The 23,469-nt window shown below is 39.4% G+C and overlaps 1 protein-coding gene across 1 annotated transcript in view; it reads left to right on the top strand.

Annotated features, from left to right (window-relative positions):
- Positions 1-23,469, top strand: part of cep170b.S (centrosomal protein 170B S homeolog) — a gene marked incomplete at its 5' end in the record, with an annotated part of 62,658 nt that overhangs the window by 15,330 nt on the left and 23,859 nt on the right. The window contains 10 exon segments of the mRNA NM_001096179.1: positions 4,543-4,632; positions 10,511-10,589; positions 11,464-11,522; positions 12,386-12,439; positions 14,815-14,950; positions 16,485-16,592; positions 19,085-19,567; positions 20,422-21,176; positions 22,632-22,811; positions 22,917-23,052. Coding sequence (NP_001089648.1) covers positions 4,543-4,632; positions 10,511-10,589; positions 11,464-11,522; positions 12,386-12,439; positions 14,815-14,950; positions 16,485-16,592; positions 19,085-19,567; positions 20,422-21,176; positions 22,632-22,811; positions 22,917-23,052 — 2,080 coding nt within the window.

Here is a 23,469-nt window from a genome sequence, read left to right as displayed (position 1 = left end):
GTGATTTAAAGGAATAACAATAAAGTGTACTGTTGCCATGCAATGGTAAAATTGGTGTGTTTGCTTCAAAAATACAACTATAGTTTATAGAAATAAGCTGCTGTGTAGCCATGGGGGCAGCCTTTCAAGCACAGGATACACAATAGATAACAGATAAGTACTACTATAGTTTATATAACAAGCTGCTGTGTAGATATGGGGGCAGCCTTTCAAGCACAGGATACACAGTAGATAACAGGTAAGTACTACTATAGTTTATATAAACAAGCTGCTGTGTAGCCATGGGGGCAGCAATTCAAGCACAGGATACACAGTAGAAAACAGATAAGTACTACTATAGTTTATATAAACAAGCTGCTGTGTAGTCATGGGGGCAGCCATTCAAGCACAGGATACACAGTAGATAAGAGATAAGTACTACTATAGTTTATATAAACAAGCTGCTGTGTAGTCATGGGGGCAGCCATTCAAGCACAGGATACACAGTAGATAACAGATAAGTACTACTATAGTTTATATAAACAAGCTGCTGTGTAGCCATGGGGGCAGCCATTCAAGCACAGGATACACGGTAGAAAACGGGTAAGTACTACTATAGTTTATATAAACAAGCTGCTGTGTAGTCATGGGGGCAGCCATTTAAGCACAGGATACACAGTAGATAACAGGTAAGTACTACTATAGTTTATATAAACAAGCTGCTGTGTAGCCATGGGGGCAGCCATTCAAGCAAAGGATACACAGTAGATAACAGATAAGTACTACTATAGTTTATATAAACAAGCTGCTGTGTAGCCATGGGGCAGCCATTCAAGCACAGGATACACAGTAGATAACAGATAAGTACTACTATAGTTTATATAAACAAGCTGCTGTGTAGCCATGGGGGCAGCCATTCAAGCAAAGGATACACAGTAGATAACAGATAAGTACTACTATAGTTTATATAAACATGTGTAGCCATGGGAGCGGCCATTCAAGCACAGGATACACAGTAGATAACTGATAAATTCTGAAGAATCCCATTGTATACTGCAGAGCTTATCTATTATCTGCTACACAGCAGCTTTTTTTATATAAACTATAGTAGTGTTTCTGAAGCAACCACATCAATTTTACCAGTGCAGGATAACAATACATTAGATTTTCATTTCTTTAAAAGTCTTTAATTTTTTGGTGTTCCTTAAACATTATAGGATCAGCCTAAAATAGCATTCACCCTGAATTTAAAATCACCAGTTGGGATGGGTAAAGTTTTTTTTTGCCTTGTTTCGCTGCAAAAATGACGCCCATAGACTTGTAAAAAAAAAAAAAAAGACGCGCGGCATAAAAGACTTTAATGGGCATCTGCGACATTCTGCCGGCGGCGAATTTTTGGGCGAAACCATACGGGTCAAATTCGCCCATCCCTAATCACCAGCTTATGCATCCAGTGCATTAGTCTGATGTTTAAAGGCTAACCAGTCAGGTACTTAACTGGGCAATCTATTATGTGTTGTGTTGTGGCTGTTTAGGGAAAACTGTTCATTTTGCTCATTCTGTTCTGGTAGCATAGGGGAATCCTTTTTAACCATTTACAAAGATGGATGAAAAAGATGAGGGAATTTGAAATCAGGGCCACACTTCCAAACTTAGACCTCAAAAGAAGGATTCCAACAGTATTTGAAACTAGAATTGTTACTGTAGTTAAACAGCAGTGTAACATTATATAAGGACAAATATTTGAAATTGCAGCTCCCCTTCCATTGTCTCCTTAGTCTGTGCAGCAGCCAACTCATAAAGTGTGTAGGAAAAATGTAATGCATGGAAACTTATTCATAGGTGTATGAAGTTTATTAAAAGCTCTGCTGGACTTGTTTAATTTGCCAGTATCTTTCTTTTTCTCAGCTACTCTGACTATTCCCTTTGGCTGCTGTATTAATCTGCTGTATTAATCTGTGATATCCCTTTACTGTTGCGTAAGACACACACTTTTTTTCCCCTTTTACCTCCTATGAGAGGTTTTCTAAGAGCTGAACCACACGGTGCGCCTTCTTCAGATCCGACGCGATGAAAGGAAGCGGATGCGACGAGATGGATGCGCCAAATATAATGTAAGTAATAGGAATGTTAGACCTACAAGCTGCGCGCATCCGACACGACTGTCGGATGCGAACGCCGGGCTTGAGTCTTCATCCGAAAGTCGAGTCATGTCGAATGCACACAGTTTGTAGGTCTGACATTCCTATTACTTGCATTATATTCGGCGCATCTGTCTCGTAGCATCCGCTTCCTCTCATCACATGGATCGGTAGAAGCTAGAGTCCTACACGGGACCAATTTGTTAAACCCGACCCATGACCCGCAACCCGCATACTTACCCGCTACCTGACCCGCAAGTACCTTATGCGCAACCCAATCCGCGACCCACTGACCATCAAGAATCCGGAAGTGCTGTCGTTGTAAACCGGAAGTAGGCGGGATCAGAAAAAAGGAGTAAAACTCGCTATTGAGAAGCAGGGTGCCGCAGGTTTTTGCGGGTAACCTGCAGGTACCTGACCTGCTGTGGGACTCTAGTAGAAGCTGCACCGTGTGGTTCAGTCCTAAGAAAGCAACACAGACAAACAGAGATAGAATGTTCATTTCATAGACCTTATTAAAGCAACAAGGTGTGCTCAGATATGCAGCACATACAAATGGTTTAGGGTGTGTGTACAGAAGGTGCTTTGTGTTCAGTGCAGCAGACGGAAAACCTGTCCATTGCATGAAATGTTTGACTGATGAAACCCTGTCAGATGGACAAAGATTAAGCACAATGTGTCTGACGCAGGAACCTGTATTCACCTTTATTCACAATATCACAATGTGTAGAACTCCTGCACTTTGCTTAAACTTTCAGTAGCTCAGAGGGAGTCCAAATTGAATATCTATACCTTCCCTTTTTATAGGTAGGTTTACATTCTTTCAAGATTTGAAGGGCAAACAAAATAGAAAATCCTTTAACAATGATAGTTGTAAACAGTAGTATTTAGTCTCCTCGGTTCATGGCACATTTGTGTTTGTGGTCACCATAGTCCTCTGTGCGGGCAATAAAAAGAGCAATATCTACAGACGGCTACTTTCCTTTCACTGGGATAGAAAAACGTATGGGTTGCGGCAAATGCTTTTACTTTTTACACTGACCTTTGCATTGCTGAGGATACTTGTCTACTGCCAACACCATCTACATGTTAGAACTCAAAGGGCTTAAATACTAATGCTTGATGGAGCCCTGTGAGCAAAAAACAAGCACACCGTTTTGCATGAAACGCCTATAGGTATCTGATGTTGCACCAGCTGAACTGTTTGCAATTAAAAGGGTGTATAAGTGCATGCACATAATTACTATGTTTTGTTCACATGCCAACCCTTTTCTCTCCAGGGCAATTCGTGCCAGTTTTATTGCAGTTTTAAAGCTTAGCACCTCCAGTACCTGGAACAGAATTTTTCATCTGACTGAGGAATTCTGGAAAAAACATTCTCTGTTTTGATGCTTCTAAAACAACTTCCGACTCAGCACATGCAAAGGAAGAATAAAAAAGAGACTTTTTGACTAGTGAATAATAAAGAGACTTTTTGACTAGTGATTGCCGAATCTGACCTGTTTAGCTTCACCAAAAATTCATGAAATGGCGAAAATTCACCGAAATGCATTGGTGTATGGGCGTCTTTTTTTCCACCTGTTTGGGGGCATCATTTTCACTGCGAAACTTGGCGAAAAATTTCGCTCATCACTATATGTGACCCTTTATAGCAAGATATGGGTTTTACAAATTCCATAGCTGACATTAATTTTACAGACTTTAACCTGACTAGTAGATTCAATTTCAGACAGCGGACATTGATTGTCATTGGTAACTGCCCAGGTGCAAATGCAGATTTACCCCATGTTTATAAATGAGCCCCTTCTCAGGTGTTCCACTTAGCACTCCACTTAGCCTTCTGTTTATTATATAACATCGTTGCAAAGCTAACATTCAAACAGATAACCTCTTTGTTTGTTATTGTTTAGGGTGGAGATTGGATTAATAATAATTGCTCCAGCCTAATATAATGTGTTCCAGGGCTTGTCAATAATACCGTAAGAGAAAGCAAACATCCCAACATGCTTAGTCTCTATCTTATGACGTGATCATTTTTCCTGCTCACATTTTTTCATTATGCAAGAAAAGAAAATTTCTTTTTTTTTCATTTTTTGGTTCGATGAAGGACCCAGCTATAAATTTGATACAGCTTTGAGGTGGAGGTTAAAATAAAAGTGGTTTTTCTTCGTATGCAACTTTCCAGTTGGTGTTTATGTAATTCATGATTTTTTTTTTTTTAAAAGTGATTTGTATTTATTTCATCACACATAAATCATACATTGAATTTCCTTTTTAAGGATTTCCTGCATGAAACAATGGAGCAGGTGACCCACAGTGAAATTCTGCTTGGTATGAATATCTGGGCAGATGAAACAGATGTGTGTCTCCTTTTGTGCTGCTGACTGTAGCCTATGAATTATAGATCTGTGTGTTCTTTTAGTCCCGCAGTGTGGATAAGCAGCATGCTGTAATCAACTATGACAGTGATAAAGATGAGCATCGAGTGAAGGATCTTGGGAGCTTAAATGGGGTAAGAAGCAAACACAATTTTTTCATTAACAACCAAAAAAATAATATTTTTTTTTTCATATAAAGAATATTAAATCATGCATATCATGGTAAATAGCTGTTGTAGTAAATGCGAAACAATTTCGTTAATGTTCATTTAGTTTCAACTTTTGCAAAACTACATCCATTAAACCATTAAGGTTTGTGACGCACGCTAAGATTCCAGGGAGATTAGTCGCTCATTGACAAATCTCCTCTTCTTCGGGTGACTAATCTCGCTAAAATGCCTTCTGGCCGGCTAGAATGTAAATCGCCGGCGTGATGGCACTCTGAGCGTTTCGTTTTCCGAAGTTGCCTCACGAGGAAAACTTGGGCGACTTTGGAAAACGAAGCACTTAGTGTGCCATCCCGCCGGTGATTTACATTCTAGCCAGTGGGAAGGCATTTGAGGGAGATTAGTCGCCTGAAGAAGAGGAGATTTGTCACTAGGCGACTAATCTCCCCGGAATCTTCGTGTGTCACCACCCTAAAGGGTTTGCGGGAGCAGTTGTTCTGAAACAGAGTGAACCATTGAAATCTGTAGAAATTCCCCTTAATAATGTGGTGGAACTTACGGAGGGAGCAGAGAGAAAAGCCAGTGTGAGTATTGGCACAGAAGGTACAATGGGAGCAGTAACTGAGCTCTGTGTAAACAGAACGACTGAGTTTCAGAGAGCGTTATGCACTGTTCGAAAATTTGCCCATGAGAGATCAAAAAGGAACAAATAGGAGAAGGGGAATGATTGAAATGCCCAATCACCCTGAACATATGTGATGGGATGTGTTTTGTCTTAAGGCTCCATACACGGGCCGATAAAAGCTGCCGTCAGACCGAGTCGGCAGATTATTGTGTAGGGCCATTTTACGGGAGTCCTCAATCGATGGCCAGATGTTGATCGGGCAGGGTAAAAAATCCCGTCGGATTGTGGCCGCATCTGTTCGTTGATGCGGTCCCGCGATCCGACTGCCTGTATTGTCTCCATTCTGATCCGATTGTTGGGCCCTAGGGCCCACGACCGGATCAGCCCGATATCGCCCACCTCAATGTGGGCATATCTGGGAGAGATCCGAGATCGATCGGATCTCCCTGTGTATGGCCACCTTTATTCTGCCAGGACCCAGAGAGCTCGATGCAGGGTGGGACACATTTCAGAGGAAGAGAGTGGGAGCAGAGAAATGATGCTGAGGGTGGGCAGGATACAAGTATATGCAGGGGAGGGTTAAAAGGATTGGGAGTAAAGTAGACTTAGCTGGAAGGCATTTTGGTATCAGCCCTGCAACAGCGCTTTTAGTTCTTATATGTATATTTCATTCCTCTATAGTGTGCCAAGTTTTTTTTTTCCAGCTCTGTGCAATGAAAAGGGAACAATAAGAATACAAGCAGCAATGTGAAGTAGAGTGGAACGAATGGTCAGGGGGCCCTGCTCAGGGAAACGTTCTATCTCAGGGAAGGGATTGGCACAGCAGGAGAGTTTGTAGTGTACTCAACATTCTAGCGTTTGATTATCAGGAGCTGATGGGTATTGTAAGGTTGCGTGATAGAAACTAGCAAGGTGAGTAATGTTCACCTTGCTAGTGATGGGCAAATCTGACCTATTTTGCTTCACCAAAAACGAGAGAAACAGTAAAAAATTAGCAGGACAGATTTTAGTCAATGAACAACATTTTTTCATGGCGAAATATTTTGCTCATCCATATCTGCCTGCATTAGTGCCATGTATCCCAAAACCTAGTTACAAAGAAGCAAACGGCAGCCAGTCTGGACCAGAATGCAAGAGGGTCGGCATAGAATTTACAACCAGTCGGAGCATTAGTTCGTTCTCAAGGCTTGAACAACTTGAGACCACTTGCAGTTCTATTATATGCACACTTCAACTCTTCACAAACCCAACTGCATATTTTTTTAAACAGTAATGATAGGAGGATAAATCTACCTTTTACGTTCACAATTACTATTTTTTCTTTAATTCATATATTTTATTGGTTATGCATTTTTTTTTCATTCTGCATTCAAATCACAAATGCAACCTGGTTGCCGGGCCCATTGACCTAGCAACTGGATTGCAGATTGATTGATTTGAGACCATGCTGTTTTTCTTCCACTTACCCAAAGCAAGGTGTGGTTGCCATGGCAACTGACACAAACAAGATAAAAATTAAAAGTTAGCCTATGATGTGATGATTGTGTGTACATATTTATGACCACATTTATTATTATAACTAATAAAATACATTTTAATAAAAGTTAAAGGGCACATTTTGAGTGCAATTTTGGGCATAAGTCACCATGTATTTACAATGCCTCAGGACAAGGGGTTTTACAGATAACCGATCTTTCCGTAATTTGGATCTTCATGCCTTAAGTTTACTACAAAATGATGTAAACATTAAATAAACCCAACAGGCTGGTTTACAGCAATCAGTCACAGGGCTAAGGCTTATGGCACACAAGACATTTTAAATGCCTGAACCAAGCCTTGCCTATAATGTAAATCCTATTGGCACTGCAATCACAGGAAGGTTTCCATCATAGTCGGTGACAGGTATCACAGCTGGGTCTGGGCGTATCCCCACTGGTAGAGAATTAACCACCTGTACCATTAGTCTATTATTGTATCATAATAATTAATCATCTAATTAAAGGGGTTGTTCACCTTTAAATTAACTTTTAGTATGACGTAGAGCGTGATATTCCGATACAATTTGCAATTGGTTTTTGAGTTGTTTAGCTTTTTATTCAGCAGCTCTCCAGTTTGCAGTTTCAGCAGCCTGGTTGCTAGGGTCCAAATTACTTTCTAGCAACCATACACTAATTTGAATAAGAGACTGGAATATTAATAGGAGAGGGCCTGAAAGACGAGCCATAAAAAGTAGCAAAACAATACATGTGTAGCCTTACACTGCTTTTGTTTTTAGATGGGGTCAGTGACCCCCATTTGAAAGCTGGAAAGAATCAGAAGTAGAAGGCAAATCATTTAAAATCTATCAAAAATAAATAATGAAGATCAATTGAAAAGTTGCTTAGAATTGGCCATTCTATAACACACTAAGGGGCCCATTTACTTAGTTCGAGTGAAGGAATAGAATAAAAAAAGCTTCAAATTTCGAATGTTTTTTTTGGCTACTTCGACCATCGAATTGGCTACTTCGACCTTCGACTTCCAATCAAACGATTCGAACTAAAAATCGTTCAACTATTCGAGCATTTGATAGTCGAAGTACTGTCTCTTTAAAAAAAACTTTGACCCCATAGTTCGCCACCTAAAACCTACCGAAGTCAATGGTAGCCTATGGGGATTTTTCGATCGTTCGATCGAACTATTTGCGGTAAATCCTTCGACTTCGAGATTCGAAGTCGAAGGCTTTCAATTCGCCAATCGAATATCTAGGGTAAATTAACCTTCGATATTCGACCATAAGTAAATTTGCCCCTAAAAGTTAACTTGAAGGGGAACCACCCCTTTAAAGTAAATAAAAAAAATTGATGAACAAGAAGATAAAAAGAAATGGAAAATGCTCAAAATGTTCATTTTAAATTGAACTTTCCACTAAAGCTTCAATGAATAATTATGAAGGGGGACACACAGATATAACTGATCTCCAAATAGATGTATTTTCTATGATTACAGCTTTTATTTGAGTAAAACTTGTTTACCGCAATAAATGGCAGCTGGAAACTCTACATGTGACCTCCTGAAGTCCCTGGAAGATCTTGCAATGATCTCTTAATCCTGCAGTTAACTAAAGATTACTTTGCACGCACTGGCCACAGGCAGAACTAGAACCTACTGTACGAAAGTACTTGTAAGCCGTGTAGTTCAGGGGCTTGTAGGAACTGGTTGCAGGTTGTTGTGATAGGAAGCAGTGTGTAAAATATCTCTCGTTTCACTGTCACATGTTCATTTGATTAAAACAAATTCCCTTGCATTACACACTGTTTTTTTAGCATACCCAACTTCCTGTCCCCAAAGTGATGATTTTTGCATTTTGTAATTTTTACATCATTAACTTTAAAAATTATGAAAAAAGAAAAATTGGTTTTCATTTCAGTCAAGTGGAAAGTACACGCTCCCTAGCTGGGTGCAAAGTTTTAGCTCTGCTAAATATATTTTTAGATTATTGGAAATCTTGTTGATGTTTTAAAGGACCAGTAACAGTAATTTTTTTAAAAATACATTTGTTTATTTTTAAAGAAAGAAAAAAACACCAACACAGTTTAAACTTTTAATTCACAAAGGTTTTATTAGGAAATAACTTACCGATTCTCTGCATGCACTCCTCTTCTGAAACGGGGAAAATTCATTGTGCAACGCTCGATTTCTCCTCCCTGCCCTTTATAGGAGATAGCCAGGGAGGAGAAATCGAGTGCCGCACGATGGATTAAAAGTTTAAACTGTGTTGGTGGTTTTTTTTCCTTATAAAAAGAAACAAATTAAAAAAAAAAAAAAAAATTTCTGTTACTGGTCCTTTAACCCCCTCAGTATATAGGCCTAGAATAGATTGAGAGAAGTTTCCAGCACAGAGTCATTTTCACCGTAGTTATCTGCCGACATCTGCAATACATGGAGCAACACTAACAACTCTAACTAAATTACACTGTTTACATTGCAAATAATTCACTCTACTAGTGATGTGCGGTACCCGCAGGATCCGTGAGTTTACCCGCGGTTTGGGCGGGTTCGGGTCGACCTTGCACGTTTCCGGCTTTATAGTCTCGCGTCTGCTCGCTTTGCCCCTTTTGTGACGTCATTGTGTGCTCTATAAAAGGACCCCAGAAGCACGGGTGCGGGCGGGCTGGAGCAGGGCGGGTTAGGGTCGGGTACTGGTCAGGAAAACCCTGACCAGCACATCACTACACCTTACTATATTACATTTCATTCCTGAACCAGCAAATGTATTTTTTTTTAGTTGTAATATTGGTGTGTAGTTGCATCTCGGGTCATTTTGCCTGTGCTTTCAGAAAGAGCCAGCACTTTATGATGGAACTGCTTTCTGGCAGGCTGTTGTTTCTCCTGATGGAGTCGCAGTGGGACCTGGATTTTACTATTGAGTGTTGTTCTTAGATCTACCAGGCAGCTGTTATCTTGTGTTAGGGAGATGCTATCTGGTTACCTTTCCATTGTTCTGTTGTTAGGCTGCTGGGGGGGGGAAATGGGGGGGGGGTGATATCACTCCAACTTGCAGTAAAGAGTGACTGAAGTTTATCAGAGCACAAGTCACATGACTGGAGGCAGCTGGGAAACTGACAATATGTCTAACCCCATGTTAGATTTCAAATTAAATATTAAAAAATAGGTTAGCTCTTTTGAGAAATGGATTTCAGTGCAGATTTCTGCTGGAGCAGCACTATTAACTGATGTGTTTTGAAAAAAATATGTTTTCCATGACAGTATCCCTTTAATATACTAGTGATTCACATGCTAATAGGTAACGTGCCGCAAGAACAATGGGTTATAAGCAAGGACAGACAGAACTGGCCAGCTCTAGAATCAATCATTTGTTTTCATTTATCTTCATGGTGATAAATGCAGGGCAAAGGTATCATTGACTGGTTACTAACAGTTGCAGATATGCCCAATCTTGGTAAATGAGCCTTTCTAAAAGGAAAGGCTTATTTAATAGTAACAGCAAGATAACCTTTTTTTTTTTTCTTTATTAGAGATTACAGTTATGTCTATTACATTTTAGGAAACGAGTGCAGCTAACGATATGCATAATGCTACATAACAGCATTTCTGCCAAAATATGTTGGATACAAAGTGGTGTGTCTTTTCTATGACAAACTGTATTTGTAAACTCAGAGCACAATGACCTTTGAACAAATGATCTCACTACTGACGCTGCTTCTTTTTTCCCTACAGACCTTTATAAATGATGTAAGGATTCCTGACCAGAAGTACATTACTCTGAAGCTAAACGACAACATACGCTTTGGCTACGATATCCTTTCTTTATTTAAGGATGTGGGTGGGGAGCAACATTACACTATTTGATTGTCTATCTATTTTGTGTATTGTTTTTCTTTGCATATCTGGTTCTAGTGGTATCAGTAGTGGATTGTTCAGTTTGGTGGAATTTATACTACAGGTGTAATAAACTTGCATAGCAGCAGATTATTTGGTATTACTAGGAGCAGGGAGGGAGGTAGATAGAACAAGCCATCTCCACACTTGCTCTCAGCTTTATGAGAAATAGACAACAGGTACAGGGCAAGTGAGTTACAATTAATACAAATGCCCTTAAATAAAATTTCCACAAAAACAGAATTTACCGTTATTACAAGTATGGGAACCTCATTGGCCTACACGGACACCATTTATTATATTTAGAGGTTAACGAGGGACAATACAGTTTCTGAGCAATGCATATAGAATTTTTCCAAGTATATCATTGTGCAATGTAAACTGAATGTATTTTACCATTTTAGTGATACTTTCTGCTTCACTCTGACATTATTATTCCTTCGAAACCAAAAATTGGCAAGCACTCCGTAGTCCACTCGTAGGGTGAAAACTTTCAAGTTTATTTCAGCAGGTTAAAAACATCATAATCCTGGCGCGTTTCGTACCGAAGATACGTAGTCATAGTGACTGTATATAACGAAACGCGTCAGGATTGTGATCTTTTTAACCTGCTGAAATAAACTTGAACGTTTTCACCCTACGATTGGACTAAGGAGTGCTTGCCAATTTTTGGTTTTGAATGCACATCACCCAGGTCAATATATATATATATATATACACCCTTAAAAATTAGAAGCTCTGATTGAGCTTCATTTCTCCATTTGGTTATTATTCCTTGACAACATGTTTACATATTAATACATATGTCCTGGAGCAGATCCAGCACCAGGTACCAGAAGAGGCATTGAAGGTAAGTTAGAGAGATTTAATAAGTTTCATGTATAAAGTGCCACAGAGCTAAGTTTGAACCCATTTTTGTCCTTTTTTATGGCCTCATCCCAGAATCCCCCTATGTACAGTATATGTTAGTCCTGTTTCACTCTGGCCACTGATTTTGCGCAACTGCTAATGAAAGTGATGTTCACATGGATACTACTTGTGAGGACCATTGGCGATTTATTTGATGTAAAGGAATGGCCCCCCACAACAACAACCCCCTACAGGGCTTTAAACAGCTCTGCAAATGCCAACAAATGCAGTCTATATAATGGACTGATGGTTATGTTCTCTGATCAGTCAGATCCAAGCCAAATGGATAGATCTTGTCTACAGTGATCTGCATAGTGAAGTTGCCTTTGAAGCCACTCAGTGCCTGATGGGTGGGCAGAAAGGCTGATGCTCTAAACGTCCCAAACGTAACATACATTCAATTTAAATGTTCAGAGGTGAAGCAAAGCACTTTCTCTAATTTAAAAAAAAGTAGAGAATTTATTTAGTTTTGTCTAAAAATAAAATATGCAGAATAACATTGGTTACTTGAAATGAAACATAAACACAAAAAAAGTTGCATTTACAAAAAAACCCAGTGTTTCATTAAACTGATGATGGGGGAATGTATGAAACATTTAAATATTCGCATAGGAGTGTATTCCTTTGCGTGAACAATGTTTCTTTTGCACAAATTTAATACGCACACATTTAATATAGCCCATGCAAAATGCAAATTTAATTCCTATTTATGCAATTTTTTTCGTGTTTACAACTTTTATTACATTCCCCTCTTGGTCACTTTTTATGCTCTGCACAATATAATGCCCTTTTGTTGTTCATCAGTACTGTGACCCTCCAGTTATTGCTTTTGAACAAATCCCTGCATCTTCTGACAAGGTTGGTACAGGAAAAAAGTTTTTAATAGTAGTCGTTAGAATAGTAGTATAGAATGATGAAGAATCCGTATGTTTGTATCAGAAAATTGTGGTGTTAACCCAGAACACTTACTGACTTGTCCCTATTGAGTGGCATTGCCTCTTAATTTTAGTGTTATTGTATTTGGAAAACATTTAACTCTAAAACCGTATTCTTCATGCCGTACGTTTATTCATATTTAACCAAACTGTTAAAGATTGTCTTTGGGTTGATTAATGGTGCTGGGTGTATTCTAAACAGACTGACTTAATCAAGTTACTGGGAAGGGTGGAATGGAAAGGAAGGTACCTGAATATAAATGTGGTGCACATACAGCACTTATGTAAACAGTAGGAAGTTTAAGTGCACCTTAAAATGGGAGCTATTCACAGCCACACTCTATAATTATAAGATGATTCTGGAAGCATACCTAGCCGTTGCTTGAATTAAGGGTTAATACTTAAATATGCATCATATGATTAAAAAATATAGATACAAAACCATAAAGCTTTACTTTATCTGTTTAACCTTTTTATGGCTGTAGTATTAATGGCAAGTCAATTATTAGCACCATGCAAAGTTCACCAACTGCACTTCTGTCCTAATTAGCATTTCCCTATTCGCACATAGGACTAATGTCCAGAGTGGAAACATAAAAAAAGTGACGTCCCAGACAGTGTTGGCCTGGAACACCAGGGGCCCACCCAAAAACCTTAGACCAAGGACCCACTCTCAGTACTAATATTCTTCCTCTCCTCACTCAACCTCAATTCTTCTAGTCTTTTTTTCTTTGCATACTAAATCTATTATTCCATCTATTTTGGCTATTTTTGGCCATGAAATAGGCCAAATATTTAGCAGCATGAGAGCTCACTGACACATGGGCCCATCTGGAGTTTTCCTGGTATCCTGATGGGCCAGTCCAACACTGGTCCCAGATGTATTGACCTGGCCCAATGTTTTTTGAAAAAGCTCACTATTCATTTTTTTTCTCTTATGCTCCAGATTACAAGCATTTAACTCCAGAATTTGTCCCAGCAGACTCTGTTAAATGTTTTTTGTTGGATGTGTGATTTGTTTAGTACACCATATGTGGTTGCTTGGCCTTAAACTGATTAGCTATTTGGTTTTTCTTGCACTACATTACAGAATTTGTCCATGGATGTGTTTACTGTATGTGATATTACAGCATTAGTCTTAAGCCTTAATCATGTGCTTGATCTTAAAGGAAAACTATACCCCCCAAACAATGTAGGTCTCTATTAAAAGATACTGAGTAAAACAGCTCATGTGTAAAACCCTGCTTCATGTAAATGAACCATTATCATAATAATATACTTTTTTAGTAGTATGTGCCATTGGGTAATCATAAATAGAAAATTGACATTTTAAAAAATAAGGGCCGCCCCCTGAGATCGTAAGATTCACTGTGCACACATACAAACCACATGTAAGGTCACATGAGCCAATTAACAGACAGAGTTCTGCCTTTTGCTTCCTCACTTCTTCCTGTTACAGTTAGTGTTGTAGTATTTCTGGTCAGGTGATCTCTGAGGCAGCACAGATAGAGTCACGAAATGGTGGTTCAAGGCAAGAGATGTAAAAGGGCAATATTTATGTAAATATATATTCCAGTTTGGTAAGATTCTTTAATATGTCATTCAATTTGATATAAACTATCTGTTGCTTAAGTATTCATTTTGGGGGTATAGTTTTCCTTTAATAGTCTGCAGTGTGGGACTGTGGCCATCATAGATAGCTCTGCTGGAATGTTTTTGCATGTACTAGTAATTCTAGGACATGCTCTATAGCAGGGGTCCCCAACCTTTTATACCACATTAAAATGTAAAAAGAGTTGGGGAGCAAGACAAGCATGAAGAAAAATCCTAGGGGTGCCAAATAAGGTCTACGATTGATATGTGAACAGGCGATCTAAAGGAGGTTCTCTTTGGCAGTGCACCTGGTTTTCATGGAACCAAAACTTGCCTCCAAGCCTGGATTTAAAAAATAAGCACCTGCTTTGATGTCACTGGGAGCAACAGCCAAGGGGTTGGTGAGCACAAACAATTTGTTGAGGATCACTGCTCTATAGGAAATAGATTTCCTTACCAAAATACAAGGCAAGCTAATGAATGAAGGATTGGTAAGACCACTACCACCACTGGATCTATGGTGACATCAGTTTGTAGACAGAAGGCAAACACACAAGAAAACCTTGGCCTTTACCTACTGTATATGTAAACAGTTGTCTTAATCTGTCTTAATTTTGTTTTACCTCTGAAGATGTTCAGTGTGTTTAAAATGGTCATTACCTTTTGGATCAATTACATTGAATTTTCAACACACCTACTTTTTAGCATGAAAAGTACACCAGCCACCTTCAGATGTGTTCGAAAACGTCTGCAGTAAGAGAAGACCAGTTTAAGGAGCAAGGTGCCCACATGGACTCCTCCCAAGCAAAACAGGAAAAAGTGGACAAGAAATCTGCCACTGGTAATAATTATCTACCATTTTTCTCAGTCATTCAAGCAGTGTTCTAGCTATGCCTGTATAAAAGCATTAGTTAAAGGAAAAGGAAAGTCGTTAACCACTTGGGGGTGCCAAATGTTAGGCACCCCCAAGTGAATGTATTGATTTGCCTGAAACCCAGAGCCAGTGCGCCTATCAGCAGAAAACTACACCGGCCCGGGGTGATTCCAGCAAGCACCACGGATAGATTCTCTTCCGGCTTCTTCTGTCTTCAAATTTCCCGGGGCAGACGTATGGACAGTAGAATTTAAAAGCCCAATTTTTAGTTAAAGTCCGGCTTTTCACTCTATTCGCATGCGCAGCTGCAAGGATCGCTCCGTGGAGCTCACTGGAATAACCCCGGGCTGGTGCAGTTTTCTGCTGATAGGAGCACAGGCCCAGGGTTTCAGGAAAGTAAATACATTCACGTGGGGGTGCCTAACATTTGACACCACCAAGTGGTTAATGACTTTCCTTCTGAACACTAAAGCCTATACTGTGCATCCAGAGTACCTCAATAAATTTGAGAGCAACCCGTTGCAACATTTCAAAGGCCTGAATAATTCACCTGCTTGCCTTATTATCTCAGATAAGGTAAAATGACCTTGTTGTGACCATGTCAACCATACACTGATAACACAGAGTAACACAGGGTTGAACACACATTGGTGACTGGTTACTTATTGGTGATTGGGGTACTAATCCCTAACACGCGGTCAGATTTGGGGAGACTAGTGGTCCGAAGACAAATCTCCCCGAGATTTGCCTTCCTAGAATGTAAATCGCCTGCGGGATGGCACTATCGCTTTTCCAAAGTCGCCCGAAGATGCCTCATGAGGAAACCTCGGGCGACTTCGGAAAACGAAGTGCTCCGAGTGCCATCCCGCTGGCGATTTACATTCTAGCCGGTGGGAAGGCAGGGGAAGGCTGTCCGCCCTGAAGAAGAGGAGATTTGTCGCTGGACGACTAATCTTCCCGAATCTGACTGTGCCTCTGCCCTAAATGTTTCTTTCTAAATTGAATACTTATGCCAACTATAGTCCAATTTAAGATATTCAGCCCTCAAGCAGATGTTGGGAGCTGGGAATTTGCTGACTTGCTTGTTGTTTGCCAGATTGGCTGCTTTTTATTTGTCATGTCTCCTATGAATCTACACAGAGCCAGTATTGGCATCTTTTCTGGACAAGAGGTTTATTTGATGAAAAGAGGATTTTGGGCTATGGGGGTAATGATTGTCTGTATTCCATTCCTCCATGTTTATCATGTTAACATTCCACTGACATTACTAAAATACTGGAGTAGTTACAGAAAGTGCAACCTTTTTAAAAACCGTTTTGTAAGCTGCCGAAATTTTGAGTTGTTTGTGTATTGAACTGTCCCACAAAAATCATCATTCTAGTAGTAGTAAATACCATATAAAATTTGGTCATTTTGTAGGCCATGCCATTTTATTTATTGTTTTTATAGAATATTTTCTTTCTTGCAGAAAAATTACTGATAAATATACTTTAATTCACAGATGTTCCTGCCTACCGTACACCTTTATATGGTCAGCCATCTTGGTGGGGAGAGGACGATGATAACAAGCTTGGAAAGGAAGGCAGAAGTCAAGATGAACATTATTCAGGTGAACTTGCTTACCTAGTTTTAAGGGACATCGCAGTCCACTATAATAACTAGAAAAGCATTTCAAAAATGGGACTACATTATTTCCAAGTGCATTACTGTCAATCCATCCAGCCGCCTCCCAGTCATTAATTATGGTTAATTATGGGTTGGTCCTGTTGGAAATTGTATGTAAGATAAGTACATACTGGTGAGGAACACCCTTTACTATAGGAGTTATGTCTATTTCACTGCCATTGCCACTGACATAGTCTTTAATCATACCTAGAACAGGTTCATTTCGACAATTTGTTCTTAAAGGAGAACTAAAACCTAAAAATAAATACAGCTTTTTTTAAATGTTATCTCAGCCCAGAGGTTGAGAAGCGAAAGTTATCTAAGCCCGCACATATTCACAGCAGCTTCCATCTTGTTAGGCCATCTTTTTAATGACTGCACTGCATATTCTCCGTGTGATTAGGACAACTGTTGAGAGGCTAAGCTTAGGGGTGATCTCATCGAAACATTAGAACAAAGTGAGATTTTATGTCATAGGTGATGTTACAGGACTAATTATTAATTAATCCTGATGCCGGATGCACTGGTTTCTATGCTACCATGTAATTTGAATCTAAATGAATTTCTAATTACCCTTCTATTATTTAGTTTATTTTATATATTGTGACTTGGTCTCTTAGCCCAGGTACTTGACAAAGAAGATGGGATGCTACTGGGGCATATTCACAGACACAGGGGTGTACAGACACCAAAACATAAATATATCATTTCTATCTCTAATTCTTTGCTGAGCTTTTAAAGGGGTTGTTTAGCTTCAAGCTCTTTTTTTCATTTCAGTTGGTTTCAGATTGTTCCCCAGAAATAAAGACTTCTAATATTGAAGTGTTAAAGTTTCATATTTCATCTTCTAAAGCAGCTCTGGGAGGGGGGGGGGGGGTCGCCGACTCTCTAACTGTCTAAATTGATACATTTAGTTGATACATTTGTTATCATTAAAGGATAAGTAAACCTTTAAAATAAGTAAATGTAAAATGAATGGGGGCGATATTCGGAGAACTTTTCCCATTTGCATTTAATATTTATTTTGTTTTTATACCAAGATATTTAGGGATACACGTACTGTTAATATGAATGAATTTTGTTACAACAGCGCCACCTGCTGGTCAGTTTCCCACCAGTCTGACCACCAAGTAGTCAAGGAAGTTGTCAGGAGAAACGAAGAGGCTGCTCTGATGTTCTTCTACTTAGGAAAAAAAATTAGAAACCTTTTTAACATCAGAGCAGTTTCTTTCGTTCTCCTGAACAGTACACCTGTATGACCTAAACTCCCTCTAACATTCTGGGGAAAAACTTAAATTTTTAAAACTGTATATTTTTGTATATATTTCATAACTCACCCATCCGTATCCCTAAAAGTTTCTTTAAATTCCAGTTCCTGATACAATTTATATGAGAAAGTAAGACACTCAGACTGGCTTGGAGTAAACTAACCCCCACCACTAAAGACGGGGGCCTGGGGCTACCAGATTTATATCTCTATTACCTATCTAGTCAGCTGCACTGTGTCAAATGGTGGTTTATCCCAGACCCCTACAACCCAAATACAAATCCCCAGGCACTGGCTGTGGGGTCTTTAGAAGGTCTTAGGGACCTTCCGTACGGAGCAATCACAGATCATCCCAGCCATTATGGCAACCCTAAGGAAGGCCTGGAACCTAGCACTAAAACTCTACCCACAACAGTCTAACCCTAACACCTTTGTGGGCGAATTCTCGCCTCCCCCATCTCCAGAAATTTCCTGACTTTCTATACTGGCCCGAAACCAGATCAGGCTCTTACAAGATGTACTAGATGCTGCTACATTTGGCTCATACCAGTTCTTTAAAGACAAACTTACAGAACCCAACCTCTCTCACTTTCAGTATTTCCAACTCAGTCAAGTTTTCCAAGCAAGGATATACAAATCTCCCAACCCCAATTTGAAACAGCTCTCTGGTCTCCTACCCTAACTAAACCAACGTTAACATTATATAAAGCACTATTACAACCTCCCCCCATTCCAGAAGGCTACAGACAAGCTTCTATTATCTTTACTCTGTACGGAACAAGTTAATTCAGTTTAAATGGCTACACACATTTCGATCTTACCCCATGGGATGCAATCCCAGTGCAAAGTGTCATATGTGTGGGTTAGAAGGGGCAAACCTTTTACACATGGCCAGGTCCAGCCCACTGGTGGCCAAGTTTTGGACTTGGGATTCTCTAACATGAACCGAAATACTCAAGACGCATAGCTTGAGGCTCTATATAAACTCTGATGGGTTTAACCGTGGCTGTTAAGTGGGGGGAGGTGTAGGACATCTCCTGGACGAATGGGCACCTGTCCAATGCCTAAAGGGACTGATATACCAGCCAAACTATTGAATGAAATGTTAATTCAATTAAATGGGTTTTTTTTATATCATATTTTGTTTTATGTTATACATTTAAATGTAGAAAGGCCAAAAGATATGACTCAACACGAGGAAGAAGTAAGTGACAATATGGGCTACAGGGATTCTCCGGATCAGTGCATGTACCCATTCAGAAGAGAACCAAGTTACTTTGAGATTCCAACTAAAGATTTTCAGCAGCCTGTGAAGCCTCCAGAAACCCAGGTCTATGAAATCCCTACTAAGGACACAGATACAGTGCCGCCTGTAACGCCCCCAGTCATGCAGAGTCATGCCTCTTTCACAATTGAGTTTGATGATTGTAAGCCTGGCAAAATAAAAATTAAAGATCATGTCACAAAATCTTCAATGAGACAGAGGAAAACTGCTGGAAAGGAACCTGGTCCAACAGAAATGGTATCGGCAGAAAGTAAGGTGGCTGACTGGCTAGTTCACAATGACCCAAGTTTGATTAGAAGGCCATCTCCTGGGGAAGATGTCTACAGTACCAAGAGTGACCTTCCCATTCATAACAGAACTCTTAAAGGTAAGAAGTGATTCATAAAAGTAAAGGGGGGGGGGGTTGGAACGTTGCGACAAAATCAAGCATCAATTCGAAGCATGCAACTTTTTTGAATTGACGCTCCAGAAACTCTGGTTTTTCGAGTTGCTTAAAAAACTTGAATAATAATAATAATATCGAACAAAAACCGGTGCAAACAGCCCCAAACTTTCCAGAACCATGAATGCATGAAACAGGTTCCAAAGGTAAAATGGACCATCTGTCATTGACTTTTAGATGATTTTGACAGGTTTTAGCTGGAGTATTTTCATATTTGAATGGTTAGTAGCTTCTGGGTATAATAATTTGCACATGGTGTCTATTTAATTGTAAAGTGGGATACTCTGTGGATAACAATTGAAAAAGGGCTTTGCCCGAAACATGTTGTGTCAATAAATGTTTTGCAGTTCTGCTAGCGCCTGGCTCTACTACTTTCTACTTTGATGCTTCAGCCTTTTATGGACAAAGGCAGAGCCTTAGGTGCAAATAAGTCATACTTGGAACCAGTGCTTTCTACAAGTTTGAGAGAAATCTCCGTAACCTCTGGAAAAAGTATTTTTCCAAGCCAGTGAAACCATGGAGTATTGATAAATAGGGAATTGGTTACTTAGAAAGCTGGGCTAGGCTTGAGGAAAGCGACTCCTAACCTCCAGCTGGCAGCACAGCTTGAAATTTCCCTGGAGACAAATGGAGCGATATCAAAGTGCCGTCTCAAAGTGCATCTGCATTATTTTTTTTAAAATCAAAAAAACCTTTGAAGAAATAATGCAGAGTATAACTTCTTTATGGTATGAAATCATCATAAAATCTTGCTTGACTGTTTTTTTTATCTATTTAAGGTAACAAACATGAAGATGGAACACAGAGTGATTCAGAAGACCCCTTGGTGACCAAACCTGAGCAAGAAACTGGAACAGCTGATCACCCACAGCATCAGCGGCAGTTCAATCGCGAACCTGAAGAATTGCTTCACAGTCAGCAGGCGTTTGTCATAGAGTTTTTTGATGATGATGCTCCTAGGAAGAAACGATCCCAGTCTTTTACACACAATTCTAACTCCCCTCCAAATGATACAGATCCAATCCTTAAAGCTAAAGTTGACAAGCGAAAGGGTACGGTACATGTTGAAAAAGTATCGACTAATGGAACAGGCTCAACTGCACCAGCATCAAAATCACTGTCAAGCCCTTCATTTCCACAAAGATCGAATTCTTTCAGGCGAGAAAAAACGGAAGACCGCATAGCGTCTGCTCCTACAACAGCAAGGTTACCAGGGAAGAACTATGGAAGTGTTGGGAAGAAATCAAAGCTTGCCCAAGAATTTGCTGCTGAATATATGCATGAACAAGCAGAAGTAGTTAAACAGGCAGCAGAAAAACCAATGACCTTGCCTTTGTCTGCATCAATATTACAGCAACCAGCCTCACAAGTGCAAATCTCAAGCCAAGCACAAACTATGCCAGTGACATCTGATGTAAGATCAGAGACAATTAAGAATGAAGAAGAGGACAACTTGAGTGATGCTGGAACATATACAATAGAAACAGAGACGCAGGATAGAGAAGTCGAACAAGCGAGGAAAATGATAGACCAGGTAAAATACTAAAATGCTGAAATACTAAACTAAAGGGTAACAGAGAGAGAAATACATTATGAACTGGGTATAATGCTGAGAAAAACCCCAGGGGCTCATTTTGACGTGATGTTGTTTCTGTTTGCAAGCATTGAAGTGTTATCTAGTTAGCTTGGCTGTAGTGACATATAAACTGGTTTCCATTGTTTCCAAGTACAAAAAAATATGAACTGATGAAATGCTTTATAAACTTAAAGGGTTGTTCACTTAAAACGATTTGTAATATTTGGTAGACAGTAGAATGTAGTATTTGATATATATTTTAATTTTCTGTTCTGCAGCGCTTCAGGTTTGGAATTTAAATTGCTGTCTGGTTGCTTGGGTTTAATTGCTTTGGGCTAACATTTTCACCTGGAAGCCAATTGGAATTCAGAAAAGTAGGGATGCACCGAATCCACTATTTTGTATTGACGAATCCTTCACTAAAGATTTGGCCCAATACCGAACCGAATCTGCATATGCAAATTAGGAGTGGGAAGGGGAAAACATTTTTTACTTCCTTGTTTTGTGACAAAAAGTCACGCGATTTCCCTCCCCGCCCCATATTTGCATATGCCTCTTGGGCCACAATAACCAGATAGCATTTTGCAATGCAGGGTTGTAACTTGCAGAATAAGTCAAAATCATAATTTGCCTACTAAAGGGGAATACTGTGTTATTATGTTAAAGGGACTCCGTCATGATTTATTTCTAAATTACATTGTTTACATAATTCACACTACCATATAAAATTTAATTCCTGAACCAAGAAGTATATGATCCTGTGCTTTAAGCAAGAGCCAGCACTTCATGATAGAACTGCTTTCAGGCATGAAATTGTGCCCTTTACTCAGTGTAACTGGAGGAGTTGCAGTGGGACTATTGAGTGCTGTACTTAGATCTACCAGGGAGCTGTTATCTGCAACCTACCCATTGTTCTATTGCTAGGCTGCTGGGCTGAAAGGGAGGGCGATGATATCACTCCAACTTGCATTGCAGCAGTAAAGAGTGACAAGTTTATCAGAGCACAAGTCACATAACGGAGGCACCTGGGAAACTGACAATGTGTAGCCCAGTGTCAGATTTTAAAATTAAATATATAAAAATCTGTTTGCTCTTTTGAAAAACTGATTTCAGTACAGAATTCTGCTGTAGCAGCCCTATCAACTGGTGTGTTTTGGAAAAAACATGTTTTCCCGTGATGGAAACCCATTAAGATTATGTTATACACTAAGAGCTTTTTAGGCCTTTTAGGGCTATATCTGGATCCTTAGCCTCCAGCAGCATTCTTATATATTGTATAGCACAAGCTCTGTTAAACAGATTGTGGTGTGTATTTTTTTTATTTTGTCTTTGGCTAGTGTTTTGCTTTAAAGCTCAGTTTTTTGAACTTAAATATTTGGCTACATATATCTTAACACTTACATTTGTATTTAGGTCTTTGGAGTTTTTGAACCTGATGAGTATTCCAAGATTTCATCCACAGTTTATAGGCCAGTCATTAATAAAGGAAAAGAGGAACATCTTGGGAGTGAACCAAGCATGACCCACAAGCCAATAATGTCATTGTCAACTCCACCGATAAAATTAAGTAATGGACTTCAGGCTGAACCCTTGGTATGTTTCAGTGTTACTGAATGCACTCCTATTCCTTTCAATGAGCTATGATTTTGCCAAATGTAAATTACTGAATTTAAATTGTTTGTACTATAACATCTGCAGATTGAAAGACCTGGCTCCAGCTCCAAATCAGGTCAGAAATGGGTTTCCCGCTGGGCAAGTCTCGCTGACAGTTATCCTGATGCATCGCCAACATCTCCTTCGGACAGTCAGAAGCAGGGCTTTATTGCAGATGATGGTAAATACAATAGCCCAAATCTGATGTCATTTCTCATAGTTTTCAAAAAAAGTAGTTGTACTGTAGATTTGAATTGATGTTGAGGATATACTTTAGCTACAGTAATAAAAATGAAAAAAAAATTGCTCCAATTCACTAAATATTTAAAGTGGGAGGTGTATGAAATCTCACAAAATATTTAAAGCGGGAGGTGCACGAAATCCCAAATCGGTTTGGAATTTTGCCAATCTCTACTTTTTTTTTCTTTTTTTGCAGGATTTTAATGTGGCTGAACTGAATCAGAACCATTAATGTCAGTTAAGCCAATTAATTGTTTCCATTATTGATTCAAATCAGTCGGGGTTAGTCAGGATCCACAAAACCCCATACATATTTTTGCAACAAATTTTGTTTTTATTATCTGAATTGGATCAAAGC

The sequence above is a fragment of the Xenopus laevis genome, chromosome 8S (genome assembly GCF_017654675.1).
Source record: "Xenopus laevis strain J_2021 chromosome 8S, Xenopus_laevis_v10.1, whole genome shotgun sequence".
Lineage (NCBI taxonomy): Eukaryota > Metazoa > Chordata > Amphibia > Anura > Pipidae > Xenopus > Xenopus laevis.
This window is presented reverse-complemented; position numbering and strand designations above follow the sequence as displayed.